The sequence below is a fragment of the Lactuca sativa genome, chromosome 2, assembly GCF_002870075.4.
Source record: "Lactuca sativa cultivar Salinas chromosome 2, Lsat_Salinas_v11, whole genome shotgun sequence".
In the NCBI taxonomy this organism is placed as follows: domain Eukaryota; kingdom Viridiplantae; phylum Streptophyta; class Magnoliopsida; order Asterales; family Asteraceae; genus Lactuca; species Lactuca sativa.
The window spans coordinates 23,470,626-23,488,264 of NC_056624.2; the positions used below are offsets into that span (position 1 = coordinate 23,470,626).

General features: G+C 25.3%; 1 protein-coding gene across 1 annotated transcript; it reads left to right on the forward strand.

Moving 5' to 3' along the window:
• The first annotated feature begins 16,962 nt into the window (after positions 1 to 16,962).
• On the forward strand, positions 16,963 to 17,427 carry LOC128132281 (extensin-1-like). Its single transcript, XM_052768792.1, has one exon. It carries the CDS (start codon positions 16,963 to 16,965, stop codon positions 17,425 to 17,427), a length of 465 nt encoding a protein of 154 aa, XP_052624752.1.
• Positions 17,428 to 17,639: the final 212 nt, after the last annotated feature.

Consider the following 17,639-nt stretch of genomic DNA (forward strand, 5'->3'; position numbering starts at 1 on the left):
ACTTTGTGTAAATTTGGGGGGTTTTATGTCAATAACCCATGCTATATTGATTATTTTGAATTATGTGATAGTTTAGACATCTATTATAACTAAATAATCTCAATCGTTTGAATGACTCTTACACGCGTGTTACTAATGAATAAATTAAATATAATATATGGTTTAATGTTATTTATACTTGTTGTTATTGTTTATTAAGTTTTTAAAATTTATTTGCTTAACGTTTTAATTTCTATCATTATAATTATTTAAAACATCAAACATTGTTTTTTTGATTTTAAAGGTAACAATATAATCATTTGCATAGAGTTTTTTTTTTAACTATTGTTATTGTAAGTTATTTTAAGCTACTTAGTTGAAAACTTTTAACGATTATAAAAATATCTTTAGGAAATATTTTAGTAAAATTGAGATTACAATTTAGTTTTCGCATTTAGCACTACAATTTATCACTTTTAAATATTCACAAAATATTCATTGTGTTTTTTTAAATGAAACGGAAATTTATATTTAAGTTGACTATGTAATGTTATATTTAAATTAACAATTTAAGTATTTTGTCCAAACTGTTCAAAAGTTGTAGCTTTAAATTTATAAAGGTTTACATACAACAACATATTAAATCTAATAAATTAAGTTAAATATGTTAAAAGTTAAATACATAACTTTATAAGTATAAGTTAAAATATTATTTTAATATTGAAATTTAGTTTATTTATGGTTACACTTTATGTTTGATATTAATTTACCCTTATTAACCAACTTATAATCATTATTAGAAAAACACTACAATTTATCACTTTTAACTATTTAAAAAAAAATATTTTTTAGGCTGTTTAAGTTAAACTAAAATTTATATTTAAGTAGTTTACCATGTAATGTTATATTTAAATTAATAATTTAAGTATTTTATACAACTTGTTCAAAAGTTGTAGCTTTAAAATGATAATGATTTACATCCAACAATATATTAAAACTAATAAATTAAGTATAATATGTTAAAAGTTAAAAGAAAAAAAAAACATAACTTTATAAGTAAAACTAAAGATATTCTTTTAATATTGAAATTAAGTTTATATATGATTACACTTTAGGTTTGATATTTATTTAACCTTATTAACCAACTTATAATCATTATTAGAAAGAAATTGAAAAGTAATGTGAGTTTCAAATGAATGTGGTGAAAGGAAAAATGTATGGGAGTCTCAAATAAATGTAGTGAAAGGAAAATGATTCCTTTATAAGTATAGTAGACGAATTCCCGCGTGTTACACAGTGCAGGTTAAAAATATATTATTAAAATATTAAAAAATATATGTTTAAAATGGTTATGTCATTGACATTAACTTTGAGATAATATTTTTACACTAATTTATACATATAAAATCTCAATTATTTTGAACGATAATCTTCATTGACTTCAACCCACATTTCACATTAATAGAATTAAATATAATTATCAATTTAGTATTATTTTTAACAATTATTATGATTGATTAATTATATTTTTACTTATGCAATCATTTTCTAATTTCAATAATGATGTTCATTTAAAATACAATTTATTTGTAACTAAATGTAATTTATAATTTGATGTTACTATTATTTAAAATTATTTTTCATTAATTTTAAACCACTTATTATTAATAATAAGTTAAAGAAGACTTTTAAGAAAAATTTAATATTATTATTAAAATGTGAAACATACACTAAATAATAAAGTGATAACATAAACAATGTGTATTTCAAAAGAGACTTACATGGATAATATGACATATCTATGATTTTTATAATTTGGTTTTATTATTTATAATTATTTTTCATTGTTTTATAAACCTCTTATTATTATTAATAAATGAAAGAAAATTTTAAAAAACACTTATTATTATAATTAAAATGTTAAACATATACTAAAATATAAAGTGATAAGATATACAATTTGCATTTTAAGAGAGGCTTACATGGATAATGGATAATATGACATATCCATGATTTTTAAATAATTATTGCTTTGAAGCAACACGAACATACAAATATATATATATATAATAGTTAGTTAAATATTATATATATCACCTTCCATAACATATGATCAATAACATGAATCTAATCTAATTTGCATTAAAATTTCAACCACAACATATAATGATATTCTTAAAATAATACTTAAACCAATAAAATACAAAAAAGAATTAGTATATAACAAACTTACAAATTAAAAACTTCAACATACATGGCTCGAAAAATGGTCCAAAGCCCTCAAACAAACACAAAAAACTTTAAATTTGTTTTCTTTGTGAATTTTGTATGTGATTTGTATTTGTGTGTCTACTCAAAGAGATTAGCCCTTTATAGTAGACTATCCATTAATTGTTTATTAAATATATTATATAAGTTATAAAATCTTTGAATTGTTAATCCTTATTAAGAGACTTTTGAGTGATATTCATTGTAATAGGAGGCTTCAAATGCATGAGGTGTTTGTAAATTTTTGTTGGGGTTTCAAATACATGAGGTTCAAGGAAAAATGTCTTCTTTATAAGTATAGTATGACTAGTAAAACAATCATCGAAGCCCTGTTCTCCCTTTAATAAATAAAACAATCTATTTGATTAGGAAATGAAGCTTTCAACAAATGGGTATCAAATACTTAATTGCATTAAGAAATGCAGCTATCTACATATTGACACCATTTTTATCAATAAATGGATAGATGAATTATTTGACAAAAATATCCATATATCTGACACAAATATAGGGAAACAACATTAGATACGCGTATCATGTAAAAGGAATTTTGTCATGAAAGATATGCATAGCAACATCATTATTCATGCATGTAAACAAAAGCATGCAAAATGCACATGCAATCAAATTCCGTTGATATAATATTTAAGAGTTATTCACTGTTCAACAAAATTCTTGAATCTTGAGCTAATATACGTTATTACCAAGGATCATTCTTTTTTTAAATATATTAGAAAAAGACATTTATGTCGCTAAACTCGTGAATAGGCCTAAGCCACAATTCTATTTTTGTAGTTTTCGAATTTATTAATATTCGTGACAGTTGCATATTTTCACAAACATATGTTAGATCAACTGGATAAAATGTTTGTTAAAAGGCACCCACTAAACCCAAATTCTATTAGACAATATAAAAGAAAATTTTGCAAGAAATACTTGGGGAAGGATTAAAATTCACATCATCCAACATATTAACATAAGGCATTAAGTAATCTTTACAAATATATTATGTTTTTTTAAATATAACAATATCATTGTTGTTAAATTTGATATAATAATTTGTATACGAAATTGATATAATATACTGATTATTTTAAATTATACGATAGTATATATATATATATATATATATATATATATATATATATATATATATATATATATATATATATATATATTATAACTGCATAATCTCAACAGTTTGAATAATTTCTACTCGTGAGTTACTCATAAATAAAATTAAATATAATATATGATTTAATGTTATTTAATGTTGTAGTTATTGTTAATTAATTTTTAAAAATTTATTTGCTTACCGTTTTAATTTCTATCATTTTAATTATTTAAAACATCAAACATTGTTTTTTGATTTTAAAGTTGACAATATAATCATTTATATAGAGTTATTTTTAACTACTATTACTGTATGCTATTTTAAGTTACTTATTTGAAAACTTTTAACGATTATAAAAATATGTTTATCAAATATTTTATTTAAATTGATATTATAATTTAGATTTTGCATTTAGCACTACAATTTCATCACTTTTCACTATTCAGAAAATATTCTTTGGGTTTTTTAAGTGGAACTGAATTTTATATTGAATTTGACCATATAATATATTTAAATTAATAATTTATGTATTTTGTCCAAACTGTTCAAAAGTTGCAGCTTGAAACTGATAATGGTTTACATACAACAATACATTAATTCTAATAAATTAAGTATAATACGTTAAAAGTTAAAGACATAACTTTATACGTAGAAGTAAAAATATTATTTTAATATTGAAATTTAGTTTATTTATTATTACACTTTAGGTTTGATACTAATTTAAATTTATTAACCAACTTCTAATCATTATTAGAAAAACACTGTAAATTATCACTTTTAACTATTTACAAAATATTCTTTGGGTTGTTTAAGTTGAAATAAAATTTATTTTTAAGTTCATCATGTAAGGTTATGTTTATATTAACATTTTAAGTGTTTTATACAAATTGTTCAAAAGTTATAGCTTGAAATTGATAATGGTTTACATACAATATATTGGACCTAATAAATTAAGTACAATATGTTAAACGTTAAAAGCATAACTTTATAAGTAGACGAAAATATATTCTTTTAATATTGATATTTAGTTTATATATGATTACACTTTAGGTTTGATATTTATCTAACATTATTAACCAACTTATAATCATTATTAGAAAGAAATTAAAAAGTCATAAGCGTTTCAAATGAATGTGGTGAAAGGAAAAATGCATGGGAGTTTCAAATAAATGTGGTAAAATAAAAAATGCTTCCTTTATAAGTGTACTAGCGAATGCCTGCGCGTTGCGTAGAAAGACCTATATAGTTGAAATCTTTACAAATATAAGTTCTTTTAAATATAAAAATAATATTGTTGTTAAATTGGATATAATAATTTATATACTAAATTGATATATACTATAATGATTATTTTGAATTATGTGATAATTTATAAATCTATTATAACTATATAATCTCAATCGTTTGAATGACTTTTACCCGCGACGTAAACTAGTAATCACAATTATTGAACATACATTGAACAATACAAATACAATATTCTATTATCACCGAAATAGAAATTACATTGATAATGACTATTGTTGAATCACTACATACACTTAACAATCCGGTGTTTGCATTTGTATGATAAGAATATCGGAGAATCTTCTGTACAAACTCTTCTGACCTTATAAATAACCTGAGAATACATGCATTAAGATACGTCAACAAAATTGTTGGTGAGTTCTACAGGTTTTGACACAAAGTATTTTTACACCCAAAAATGTTTTTATAAAATTTATCTGGTTGACCAGCTTTTATAAACACATATTTTTCTATTGAAAGTATAAAATAATTGAGTCATAAAAGTATATTTAAACTCATTTAGAAATGTCATTTGCTCAAATCCAAAAATACACCATTTGTAAAATATATAAGTAAACCAAACTTATAACAAATTCTTACGGTTCTCATGACCGAAATGCTCTTTATATAATGATTTTGAAAACCAATTTATATAAATAAAGTCATATCACACTTTGTGTAAACATAAAATAGCCAAGTTTACTCTTAAAACTTTGTACAAACATTCGTATAGTTTATATGTAAAACTCAAAATTTTGAATTTTATAAACTTTGTAAATCTGTGTCATATTATTAATTAAGCATTATCTTACTTAATTTGGAAATCAACACTTAACCAGTGGGGCAAACTCATCCCAAAATACTTTTCAATAACTGGTAATTATAAATGCATATTTTTACCACTCGTATAATTTCAACGACAAATATTAACCATTATCTTTACAATTCTATTCTTTCAAACGTCTCTGCTTACGGAGAATTGTGTCGTAGGGAGAGGTAGTTAAATACCTAAACACTCTTACACACTCGGCCCAAATTGGGAGGATTGACTCAATCTAGATCTATACTTCTTCGAATAAAATCTTCAATATATATCAATTTGTCTATAACCGACACTATTTGTCGCTCCTCCACAAGCCAAAAAGGCACAATAAACAAGCCACACAGGCACAATATAAATATAAATGGAGGAATCGAGATCATTACTAACGTTTAAAAGCAGTCATATAGTAACGAAGAAAGAAACACTTGACGCCTGTTGCCTCGTCAGACAAAGTTGTAGCTAGCAACCACAGACGGAAAATAATCATTCGCATAAATCTTTCCATAAGAAAATAGATCTACACCAGGGTTCTTTATTATAAATCTATGTCGTGTACATAGACCTACAGTATATGATTTCTCCTGGATTAACGGTTATAGAGCTAGGTGTTGATTCCAGGATTTGATCCCTACAAAGGAAAAATATGCCATCATAAAACGCTCTCTTTCGCCCCTTTCGATACATTCCTCCCACAAACACACACGGGATACACAATCCACAAAATCCATGACGATAATTCTTCAACTCATAAAATTCGTCGTTCAGTAGGGTCACTAACGCGAATCTTAGATTATTAAGATTTTCGAAGCTTATTTAAATTAGTTAGATAGTGAATTTAGCGTAGCATTCGACTATTGTGGCGGTAATAATTTGTATAGTTCCTTACTTCAGCCGATAAGGAAGATGTTCGTTCGCGTAGCCGAATACTCATTTATGCAAATACTCGATAAATTGCATAATTGATATTCCGTATAATTTATTAGGTAATAATCCCTAAAGATTTGAGAATCAATTATATCATTGTATGTGACGCATTTAGTATCACAACTAAAGTGATTTATATTTTTATAATACTTATAAAATAAATTATATCATTTACTTAGAAATCATTCCCACATAATAATCAAGAGGATAATAATAATAATAGAGTTTTAGTATATTTTCAATTAATTATTATATCGTCAAATCTTTATTTATAGTCGTTTAAGACAATGTACATTTCCTTTGTACACAATTATATCAAATAACACATTTTGTTATCGATATAATGTCTTTTTACGCTTTCTCAAAATTTTCATGTACATATATACGACGAGTATTATAGTTTATGATTCGTCGAATAACTTATATCTTCATGTCAATCTACTTATAATCCAGTGATTTTTATTAATATTAATTAATATATCACAACAAGGTATAATTATATCATTTATAGCATTCTAATATAACTTATATAATTTATTAATGCTTTATACCTTTTAAATTATTATTTTCATAACTCTTAACCAATAATAAAGTATGATGTCATTTTATGTATAAGACTTGAAAATCATCAAACTTGAAATAGACACTCATGTATTCTCCCCCAAATATTAAAACAGTAAAAGAGGGGCCGTATAAACTCACATTCGATGCGTGATCTCGATCTAGTCTCGGTTCGTGAAGTTTGTCTTGAATAACCGCAAGGTAACCACTCTTGGACTTTAAAACATTTCCGGGTTCCTTTTGTAACCAATTAAAATAAAGGAATTGTTGTGTTCCATTATTATAAACAATAGGGACTGATTTAAATAAAGCAAGGTATCGGATGGCTGATTTGGTAATTATACAAGCTGTTGATCAAACAATTACCACAAGGAATGGGTTTTGCTCTCTTAATATAAGGAGAGGGACTAATTCTGCCAGGTTCATCAAACTAATAAAAGGGATTGGGGTTTTATTTTGGTGCCCTCGTTTCCAATAGATCGACAAGAAAGAATAAAGCAGACAAAAAGAACGCGAGGGCAGGAAGAGAAATCGAAACAACGATTGAGGGAGGGTGAAGGAAATCGAAGGTTGTGGTGGTAGTGCTCGGTCCGACAGTTCAACAAATGAGAAAGGATCTCCCATCATTGCCTGATCGAAAAGAAGAACACAAACACGGATAGAGTATACGGGAGGCTGTTGCTGGCGGTAACGGTGGCGCGTGGGGATGCTCCAGCGGCTCCCGTTGGCCTCCTTCCTCCTATCGTCGACAGTTAAGCTCAAAGAAAGGCCAAGGCGGATCGGGGAAACAGAACAACAATCGACATCCATGGGCGGGGTTTAATGGCTTCGATCAACAGAAGAAGAAGGAAGAAGATGGTGGGTTTGGATGGTGCTTCATCGACCGGTAGGGGCTACAATCGGTAGCTCCCTTATGTTTTCTTCTTTCTGAATCGATGGTACAATCATAGAGGGAATACAACCACATTCAGGGGTGTGTGGATTGTTTCAATCGACAGTTAAGGCACAAGGAAGAACACAAAAACTTCTTCTTCTTTGATTGTTTAGATAGAGACATATGAAGGATTTGGGAGTTGACGTTTTACAGTGAATCCGTTGGTTGTTTCCCTTGACAAAATAAATAGAAGGGAAATGAGAAATGGTGACAGCTACAATGGAGAAAAGAAAACAACAATCAAAAGAATGAGAAGTGTTTACTTTTGAGTGTGGTTTTGGGTAAGTTGAATTGTATAAGAAACATAATTGTCAACTTCATTTATTGTTGTACTTTGAGGTAAACTTAGAAGCAATGAATTGCTTCAATCATTCTATGTATTGGTGTATGTATAATCATGTATTTTCTATATGTATAAACATGTATTTGTGTATTATTGAGTGAATGTGGTAGAAAACATAAATATAGTTGCTATAGTTATATTGTTGAAAGTTTATATTCAACTAAGCATGACTCAAAGTGCCAAAGTACAATGTCATATTTGGAATATCTATAATAGTGATATTTTCTAATTTTCTTGATTCGTGTGCCTTTGATCCGGATATCAAATAATTTTTCTGAAATGACAACTAATAATCTCAGTTATGAGGTTTCCAAAAAGTCAGACGGATCTTAAATCCGATAAGTAGAACTCCGGTAAAATTCGTTTAAAGTTTCGCGATTTATAGGATTCGATTCAATCTCAACGATAAGGGTTTTGAGCCGTTTTGAGATGTTCTAAAAACAATTATAAATATAACATATTTAATATATATTATAAGCATAAACTTTTCACGCAATTGGTCTTTATTGCATAGCGGTTCGCGGTGGTTTGACCGTCAAACTCTGACCAATTTTTACCAGTTGTTACAAATATAATCGATAATATGAATCGAATCTAATTTAAATTAAATTTTCAAGCACAACATACAATGATTGTCTTAAAAGAATACTTAAACCAATAATATTCATTGACATCCACCTACATTCATTATTAATAAAATTAAATATAATTATCTATTTAGTATTATTTTTAACAATTATTATTATTGATTAATTATACTTTTACTTATGCGATCATTTTCTAATTTCAATAATGATGTTCACTTAAAATACAATTTATTTATAACTAAATGTAATTTATAATTTGATGTTATTATCATTTAAGATTGTTATTCATTAGTTTTAAACCTCTTATTATTAATAATAATTTAAATAAGACTTTTAAGAAACACTTAATATTATTATTATTAAAATGTGAAACAAACACTAAATAATAAAGTGATAAGATAGACAATTTGCATTTCAAAAGAGACTTGCGTGGATAATATGGCATATCCATGTAATTTGATTTTATTATTTATAATTATTGCTTATTAATTTTAAAACCACTTGTTATTATTAATAACTGAAAGAAACTTTTAAAAAACACTTATTGTTATAATTAAAATGTTAAACATATACTAAAATATAAAGTGATAAGATAGACAATTTGTATTTTAAAAAATGCTTACATTGATAATATGTATAATATGACATATCCATGATTTTTAATTAATTATTGTTTTGAAGCAACATGAACATACAAACATGCATAATATAGTTAATTAAATATTATATATATCAACTTCCATAACATATGATCGATAACATGAATCTAATCTAATTTTAATTAAAATTTCAACCATAACATACAATGATATTCTTAAAATAATACTTAAATCAAGAAAATACAAAAAAGAATTAGTATATAACAAACTTACAAATTAAAAACTTCAACATAATAACATGGCTCGAAAAATTGTTCAAAGCCCTCGAATTAACACAAAAAACTTTAATCTTGTTTTCTTTGTGAATTTTGTATGTGATTTGTATTTGTGTGTCTAGTCAAAAAGATTGACCTTTTTATATTAGAGTATCCATTAATTTTCTACTAAATATATTATATAAGTTATAAAACCTTTGAATTGTTAATCATTATTAAGAGACTTTTGAGTAGTATTCATAAAAATAGGAGGTTTCAAATGAATGAGGTGTTCGTAAATTTTTATGGGGGTTTCAAATGCATGAGGTTCAAGGAAAATGCTAGCTTTATAAGTATGTATAATGATATGAAATATAAAGTGATAAGATATACAATTTGTATTTTAAAAAAGGCTTACATGGATAATATGATATATCCATGATTTTTAATTAATTATTGTTTTGAAGTAACATTAACATACAAACATGTATACAATAGTTAATCAAATATCATATATCACCTTCCATAACATATGATCGATAATATGAATCTAATCTAATTTACATTAAAATTTCAACCACAACATACAATGATATTCTTAAAAGGATACTTAAATCAAGAAAAATACAAAAAAGCATTAGTATATAACAAACTTATAAATTAAAAACGTCAACATAATAACACGGCTCGAAAAATTGTTTAAAGCCCTCAAACCAACACAAAAAACTTTAAACTTGTTTTCTTTGTGAATTTTGTATGTGATTTGTATTTGTGTGTCTACTAAAAAAGATTGACCTTTTTATAGTAGAGTATCCATTAATTGTTTATTAAATATATTATATAAGTTATAAAACCTTTGAATTGTTAATCATTATTAAGAGACTTTTGAGTGGTATTCATTAAAATAGAAGGTTTCAAATGTATGAGGTGTTTGCAAATTTTTATGGGGGTTTCAAATGCATGAGGTTCAAGGAAAAATGCTAGTTTTATAAGTATGTATGATAAAGACTAGTCGTAACCTCGCGTGTTGCGCAAGAATGCATTTAAGTGGTTAAAATAATTTTGAGAAAAAATAGAAATATGTTGAAATTTTCGTTTTTAGTCATATTTAGGGCATTAACCGAATTATGAAATAAAATAAAAATCCTTCAACTTAGATTTTGATACTATTTAATATAGTCCATACCTTATAAACTTTACTTTTACTTATATAATATCCAATATATATTATAAGTTTTTAAATAACATTAATATAATCTACTTTTTTATGTCTGGTAATATTTTTTTGGATAAATTAAGAAATAAGTTGCTTTGAATGAGCTATTAATAAACAATATTGAACTAATAAACTTTGTATTACACTATTTATATTAAACCAAAACATCCAAGGTTTCATATATGAACTTTCAAATATTAAACATTGAAATTAACAATGAAATCATACAAAATATATAATTATACATAATGTCATCAAGAGTTTTATAATAAGTCGATTAGTAAATATGATATTTAATTTTAATTACATATTCTGCAAGGAGTACGTTTGATTTTATGTTGGTGCGCCGAGAATCCTCTTCCTTAATTTGTACCTAAAAATTAAGGTGAATAGTAATATAAAATAGATATTACTAAGCATTAATATAAATAATTAAAAAGGATATATGGATCTCCTACCACCGGTTAAAGACAATGTACCCCTCTAGTGGTATCGATTCCAATGTGAAATTAAAGTAGTCATTCTACGTACACCTTATTTTTTAATTACATAAACAAATATGGGTAACCAAACATAAAAATGTTATCTTTATGTAGGAAAAATATTTTATTTAACTAAAAAATTAAATAATATAAGTTTAAGAGTTAGGAGTTTCAAAACATTAATATTTTTATTATTCAATCAATTAAGTAACACATGTTAAAATTTTTACAATCATTATTAAAAAGCATTTCAAATATTAGATTTTAAATAAAATTTTGTTGAAGTGTTTTGACCTTTATTATAATATGTATATATATATATATATATATATATATATATATATATATATATATATATATATAGAGAGAGAGAGAGAGAGAGAGAGACAGAGACAGAGAGAGAGAGAGATGGAAAGTATAACATATGTATGAGTTTTAATTAATTATCTTTTTGAGATGGTACAATTACAAAATAAAAAACCATATTTAAAATATTTAATTAAATATTTTCGACATTACTCTATATAACATATGATCAATATATTAATGATTAAATCAAAATATACAACGACTGTATTACAATAATCCCAAAACGAAGAAAATATAAAAACGATTTAGTATAACAAACTTACAAATTAAAGCTCTAATATAATAACATATCTCCAAAAGTGGTCATAAGACCTCAACCCAACACAAAAGCCTTTAAGTTTGTTTTCTTTTTGAAATTTGTATATGATTTGTATGCATGTCTTGCCAAAGGATTGGCCTTTTTATAGTAAACTTTTCACTAAATGCTAATTAAACATAATATAAGTTATAAAACTTGTGAGTGTTAAATCATAATTAAGAAAACTTTTGAGTTTCATTAGTTAAAAAAGGAAGTTTCAAATGAATGTGATTTGAGGAAGTTAAAAAAGGGGGTTTCAAATGCATGAGATTCAAGAAAAAATGCTAGCTTTATAAGTATGTATGATGATAATGATAAAACCAGGCAAATGCCTACGCGTTGCGCAAAAGCATCTATGTAGTTGAAATCTTTACAGATATATATATATATATATATATATATATATATATATATATATATATATATATATATATGTATATATATATATATATATATATATATATAACAATAATGTTGTTGTTAAATTTGATATAATAATTCGTATACTAAATTGATATAGTATATTGATTATTTGGAATTATATGATAATATATACATTTATTAAAACTGCATAATCTTAATTTTTTTGAATGACCTCTACCCACGGGTTACTCATGGATAAAATTAAATATAATATACGGTTTAATTTTATTTATAGTTGTTCTTATTGTTAATTAATTTTTAAAGTTTATTTGCTTAACATTTTAATTTCTATCATTGTAATTATTTAAATTATCAAACAATTTTTTTTTTTTTAATTTTAAAGGTAACAATATAATTATTTATATAGAGTTATTTTTAACTATTGTTATTGTAAGTTATTTTAAGTTACTTATTTGAAAACTTTTATCGATTATAAAAATATCTTTATGAAATATTTTAGTTAAATTGATATTATGATTTAGTTTTTTTATTTAGCATTACAATTTATCATTTTTAACTATTCACAAAATATTTTTTCGGTTTTTTAAGTGAAATTGAAATTTATATTGAAGTTGACACTGTAATGTTATATTTAAATTAACAATTTAAATATTTTATCCAAATTGTTCAAAAGTTATTGATTTAAACTGATAATGGCTTAGGTGCAACAACATATTAAATTTAATAAGTTAACTATAATATGTTAAAAGTTAAAGATATAACTCTATAAGTAGATGTAAAAATATAATTTAATATTGAAATTTAGTTTATTTATGATTACACTTTATGTTTGCTACTTATTTAACCTTAATAACCAACTTCTAATCATTATTAGAAAGACACTATAATTTATCACTTTTAACTATTTACAAAATATTCTTTGGGCTGTTTACGTTGAACTAAAATTTATATTTAGGTTAATCTTGTAAGGTTATATTTAAATTAACAATTTAAGTATTTTATACAAAATTTTCAATAGTTGTAGCTTTAAAATGATAATGGTTTGTATATAACAACATATTAGACCTATTAAATTAAGTATAATATGTTAAAAGCTAAAGACATAACTTTAAAAGTAGAAGAAAATATATTCTTTTATTATTGAAATTTAGTTTATATATGATTACACTTTAGGTTTGGTATTTATTTACCCTTATTAACCAACTTATAATCATTATTAGAAAGAAATTCAAAAGTCATGGGACTTTCAAATTAATGTGGTGAAAGGAAAAATGAATGAGAGTTTCACTTGATTGTGGTGAAAGGAAAAATGCTTCATTTATAAGTATACGAGTCGAATCCCCACGCGTTGCGCGTGAATATAATTATTTAATTAAAATAATAACATTTATCAAATTATTATTTAATATTTATACATGTAAAATCGATTTCAATAGCAACACAAACTCTATAGTTAACATATTAGTTTTATTAAATTTAATAAATTTATATCATTAGGTATTTCCACTATTAATTAAGGATTTTATAGACCGTTTTATGTTGTATAAATTATATATCAAACATATATTGATTTTTATATATAGAAAAAACAAAGTAGTATGAAAAAAATAAATACTACAACTTTTAATGATTTTATAGAACGTTTTAAGTTATGGAAAGTATATATAAAACGTATGTCGATTTGTATATAAAGCAAATAACAAATAGTATGAAAAACACTATAGCTTTTAATAAAATAAAAACACTACAACATTATAACATTTACATCAAACAAAACTTATTAACACTTATAAATCATTCAAAATGAATATTTAGAAATCAAAATACATTTGATATATAGAAACATTGTTATAAAAAATTTGTGTTGAAATAACCATTGATGTGACAATTTTTTTTTCCAATTTTTTCATTTTGAATCACAAATCTTTTCAAACATGATTTGATCAAAACTTCCTTATATACTACTAATATAACTACAATGTGTATAATAAATATGTTGAAATAGAAAAAGCATTGCACATTAATAACCAAAAGTTTAAAAAACTTTTGAATGTAGTAGAAAATATAAAAAAATTACATTAAATTTGAAATCATAATTACATTTAAATAAATAAAAACCTATTGAGTTGTAGTGAAAGTTTTAAACTCTTTATTTGTGCCTAATAATATAATATAAATATTAACAGTTATATGTTATAAAAACAATATTATAAGTATTTATCAGTGAAATACTAAATTTTATACTAAGTAGTAACTAATATTATAATAGTTTTAAATATACATTAAGAATGTTTGAATCAAATTGAATTTTGTTTTTTATTTAAAAATATTTTAAACTATAAGTATTTATAACTTATTTATAAATAATTTATTTGAATTTTTTTATTTCTTATATTATTATTACTATTATTATTATTATTATTATTATTATTATTATTATTATTTTCATCATCATAATCATCATAATTATTATTTCAAATAACAATAATTTTTAATATAATATAATCTATTCTTTAGTTTTACATTATTTTAAACAATTATTATTTTTTACTAATTAAAAACTACTTATTTGAAAATATCATTATTATATTTAAAAAAATATCATACTTTTTTATTGTACTTTTATTTTTTTCCTTAAAGCTATGAAATATTAGAAAAGAATTAACTGTCCAAATAAAATGGTGATACGAATTTTACAACTATAGTAATTGTTATGTATTGCGACCAATCTTTAGAAAAATATATTAAGAGTGGGTTAGGGGAGAAGGAATGTTACACTTGAGTTATATTTTTATCATTTATACTTTCTTATGAAAATATTAATATTTTATTTGTTTTACTTTTTCTTTACGATAAATAATGAATAGAGAAAACAGAAATTGACAAATGTAATAAGATAATTTATTTTTATTACAATAAAAACATTTAAAGATGGGTACATCCATATAAGTTATGGTAGAACATAAAGAATCGATTTTTATAACACACATAATTATTGGTTCTCAACAATAAAATCATATCATATTAAAAATCATTCATTCTAAGTTGTCATTATCACCAACAATTTAGAATAATAATTGTAAACTCCTTTCATCAAAATCAATTATAAAAAAACTCCATCAATGTTATTACCAACAAAATAAGCGATAGAAACTAACATAGTTTATACATAGCATAAAATATATGTTGAATAATGTTCTCTTGTACGTAAAATATATTTTCTTAACATAAAAGGAGAGAGACAATATAAATATACATACATGTTAACAAAGTTAATAGTTCTAACTGATAAATAGCATGATGGTTGATATACCAAAAGCTCATGAGAAGTAATTATCAATCCGACTTCATCATCCTGTGATTATAAAAACATGCATAACATATAAACTTAAAAAATGATCTCAAGTATACCTTTACAAACATACATAAATTTGAACATTGGTTAATATCTAAAACTTTACATGCACCCAATTTGAGTTTACATGAATTTATATTTGGAAAAGTTGCAATTGCTTTCTTCTTATATCAATGGAACCACTCACATAACTCTTCAAACCTTACAAATATAATATATATATATATATATATATATATATATATATATATATATATATATATAAACATATATATATATATATATGTGTGTGTGTGTGTGTGTGCGCGCGCGCGCGTATATTTACATTTGAAAATGATTTTATATATATATATATATATATATATATATATATATATATATATATATATATATATATATATAAACATTTTTATTCTTTAAATATGTATAAATACATTTAAATAAGAGAAAAATATGTTTAAATATGTTTTTTATATATACGTTGATATGTATAATTTTTTTTACACATATTTAAACATATAAAAAAGTTTATATGCATAGAAAACTATATATATATATATATATATATATATATATATATATATATATATATATATATATATATATATATATATGGTTAAATGCATATACGTATTCGTAATTATAAGTATGTTTCTATTTCATAGTTATATGAATACAATATGTATTTATATATATTTATATGATAAAATATGTCTAAAACACATAGACACACACGGATATATATATATATATATATATATATATATATATATATATATATATATATATATATATGCTTAATTAAAATTATAAAAGAATATGCGTATAAATCAAAAAATAGTTATAGATAATTACAAAACCCACTAACCAATATCACTAACCACCCAACCAACACCACCCACCACCACTACCTACAATGACGGATCTTATCAAGCTCCGTCACTGACTACCTACCACCCACACCGCCTCCATCATCCATCACCACCACCCGCCACCTACACGAACCTCTACCCACTACCCACCATCATCACCACCACCCGCTACCTCCACCCTACCCATCACCTACCAGTATCACCACCATCACCATCTAGCACCACCCATCCAACACTACAACCCACCATCACCACCCACCTCAACTACCCATCACCATCAACCGCCACCATCACCCCCAACCACCTCCATCAGATGCACCACCACCCATCACCACCACCACCATCCTCCATAACCACCTCTATCTACCACTCACCAAAACCATCAACTACCATCATTATAAACAACCACTACTTACCATCACCCAACCACCATCACCCACCGCCACCACCTACACCTACACCCACCACCATCAACCACCACCACTACCTGCCATCACCACCACCACCACTACCACTTATCACCACCATCCGTTACCACCACCTTTACCCACCATTCTCCAAAACCACCCTCTGCCTCCACCATCACCACTTACCACCTACCACCGCCCAACCACCACCACCACCCACACTCACACCCGTCACTCGCCACCAACCAGCACCCACCACAACCACACACTACCTACCACCAACACCACCCACCACCCGCCACCACCATTACTACCACCATTACCACCACTCGACACTAATACCCCTACCACCACCTAGCCACCACCACTAGCCATCATCACCACCCATCACCACGATCACCACCACACGCCACCACCTATCCATTAACACCACCACCTCCCACCCATTTACTACCTGTCATAACCACCACTCCCACCCCACCCCACCCACCACCACTACCACTACCCACAACCACTCATAACCGCTACCTACCACCAATCACAACCACCACAAACCAACTATCACCCACGACCCCCATCACTC

Excerpts from the sequence above, each read along its gene's own strand:
- LOC128132281 (XM_052768792.1), top strand. The coding sequence starts at position 16,963 with ATGCACCACCACCCATCACCACCACCACCATCCTCCATAACCACCTCT.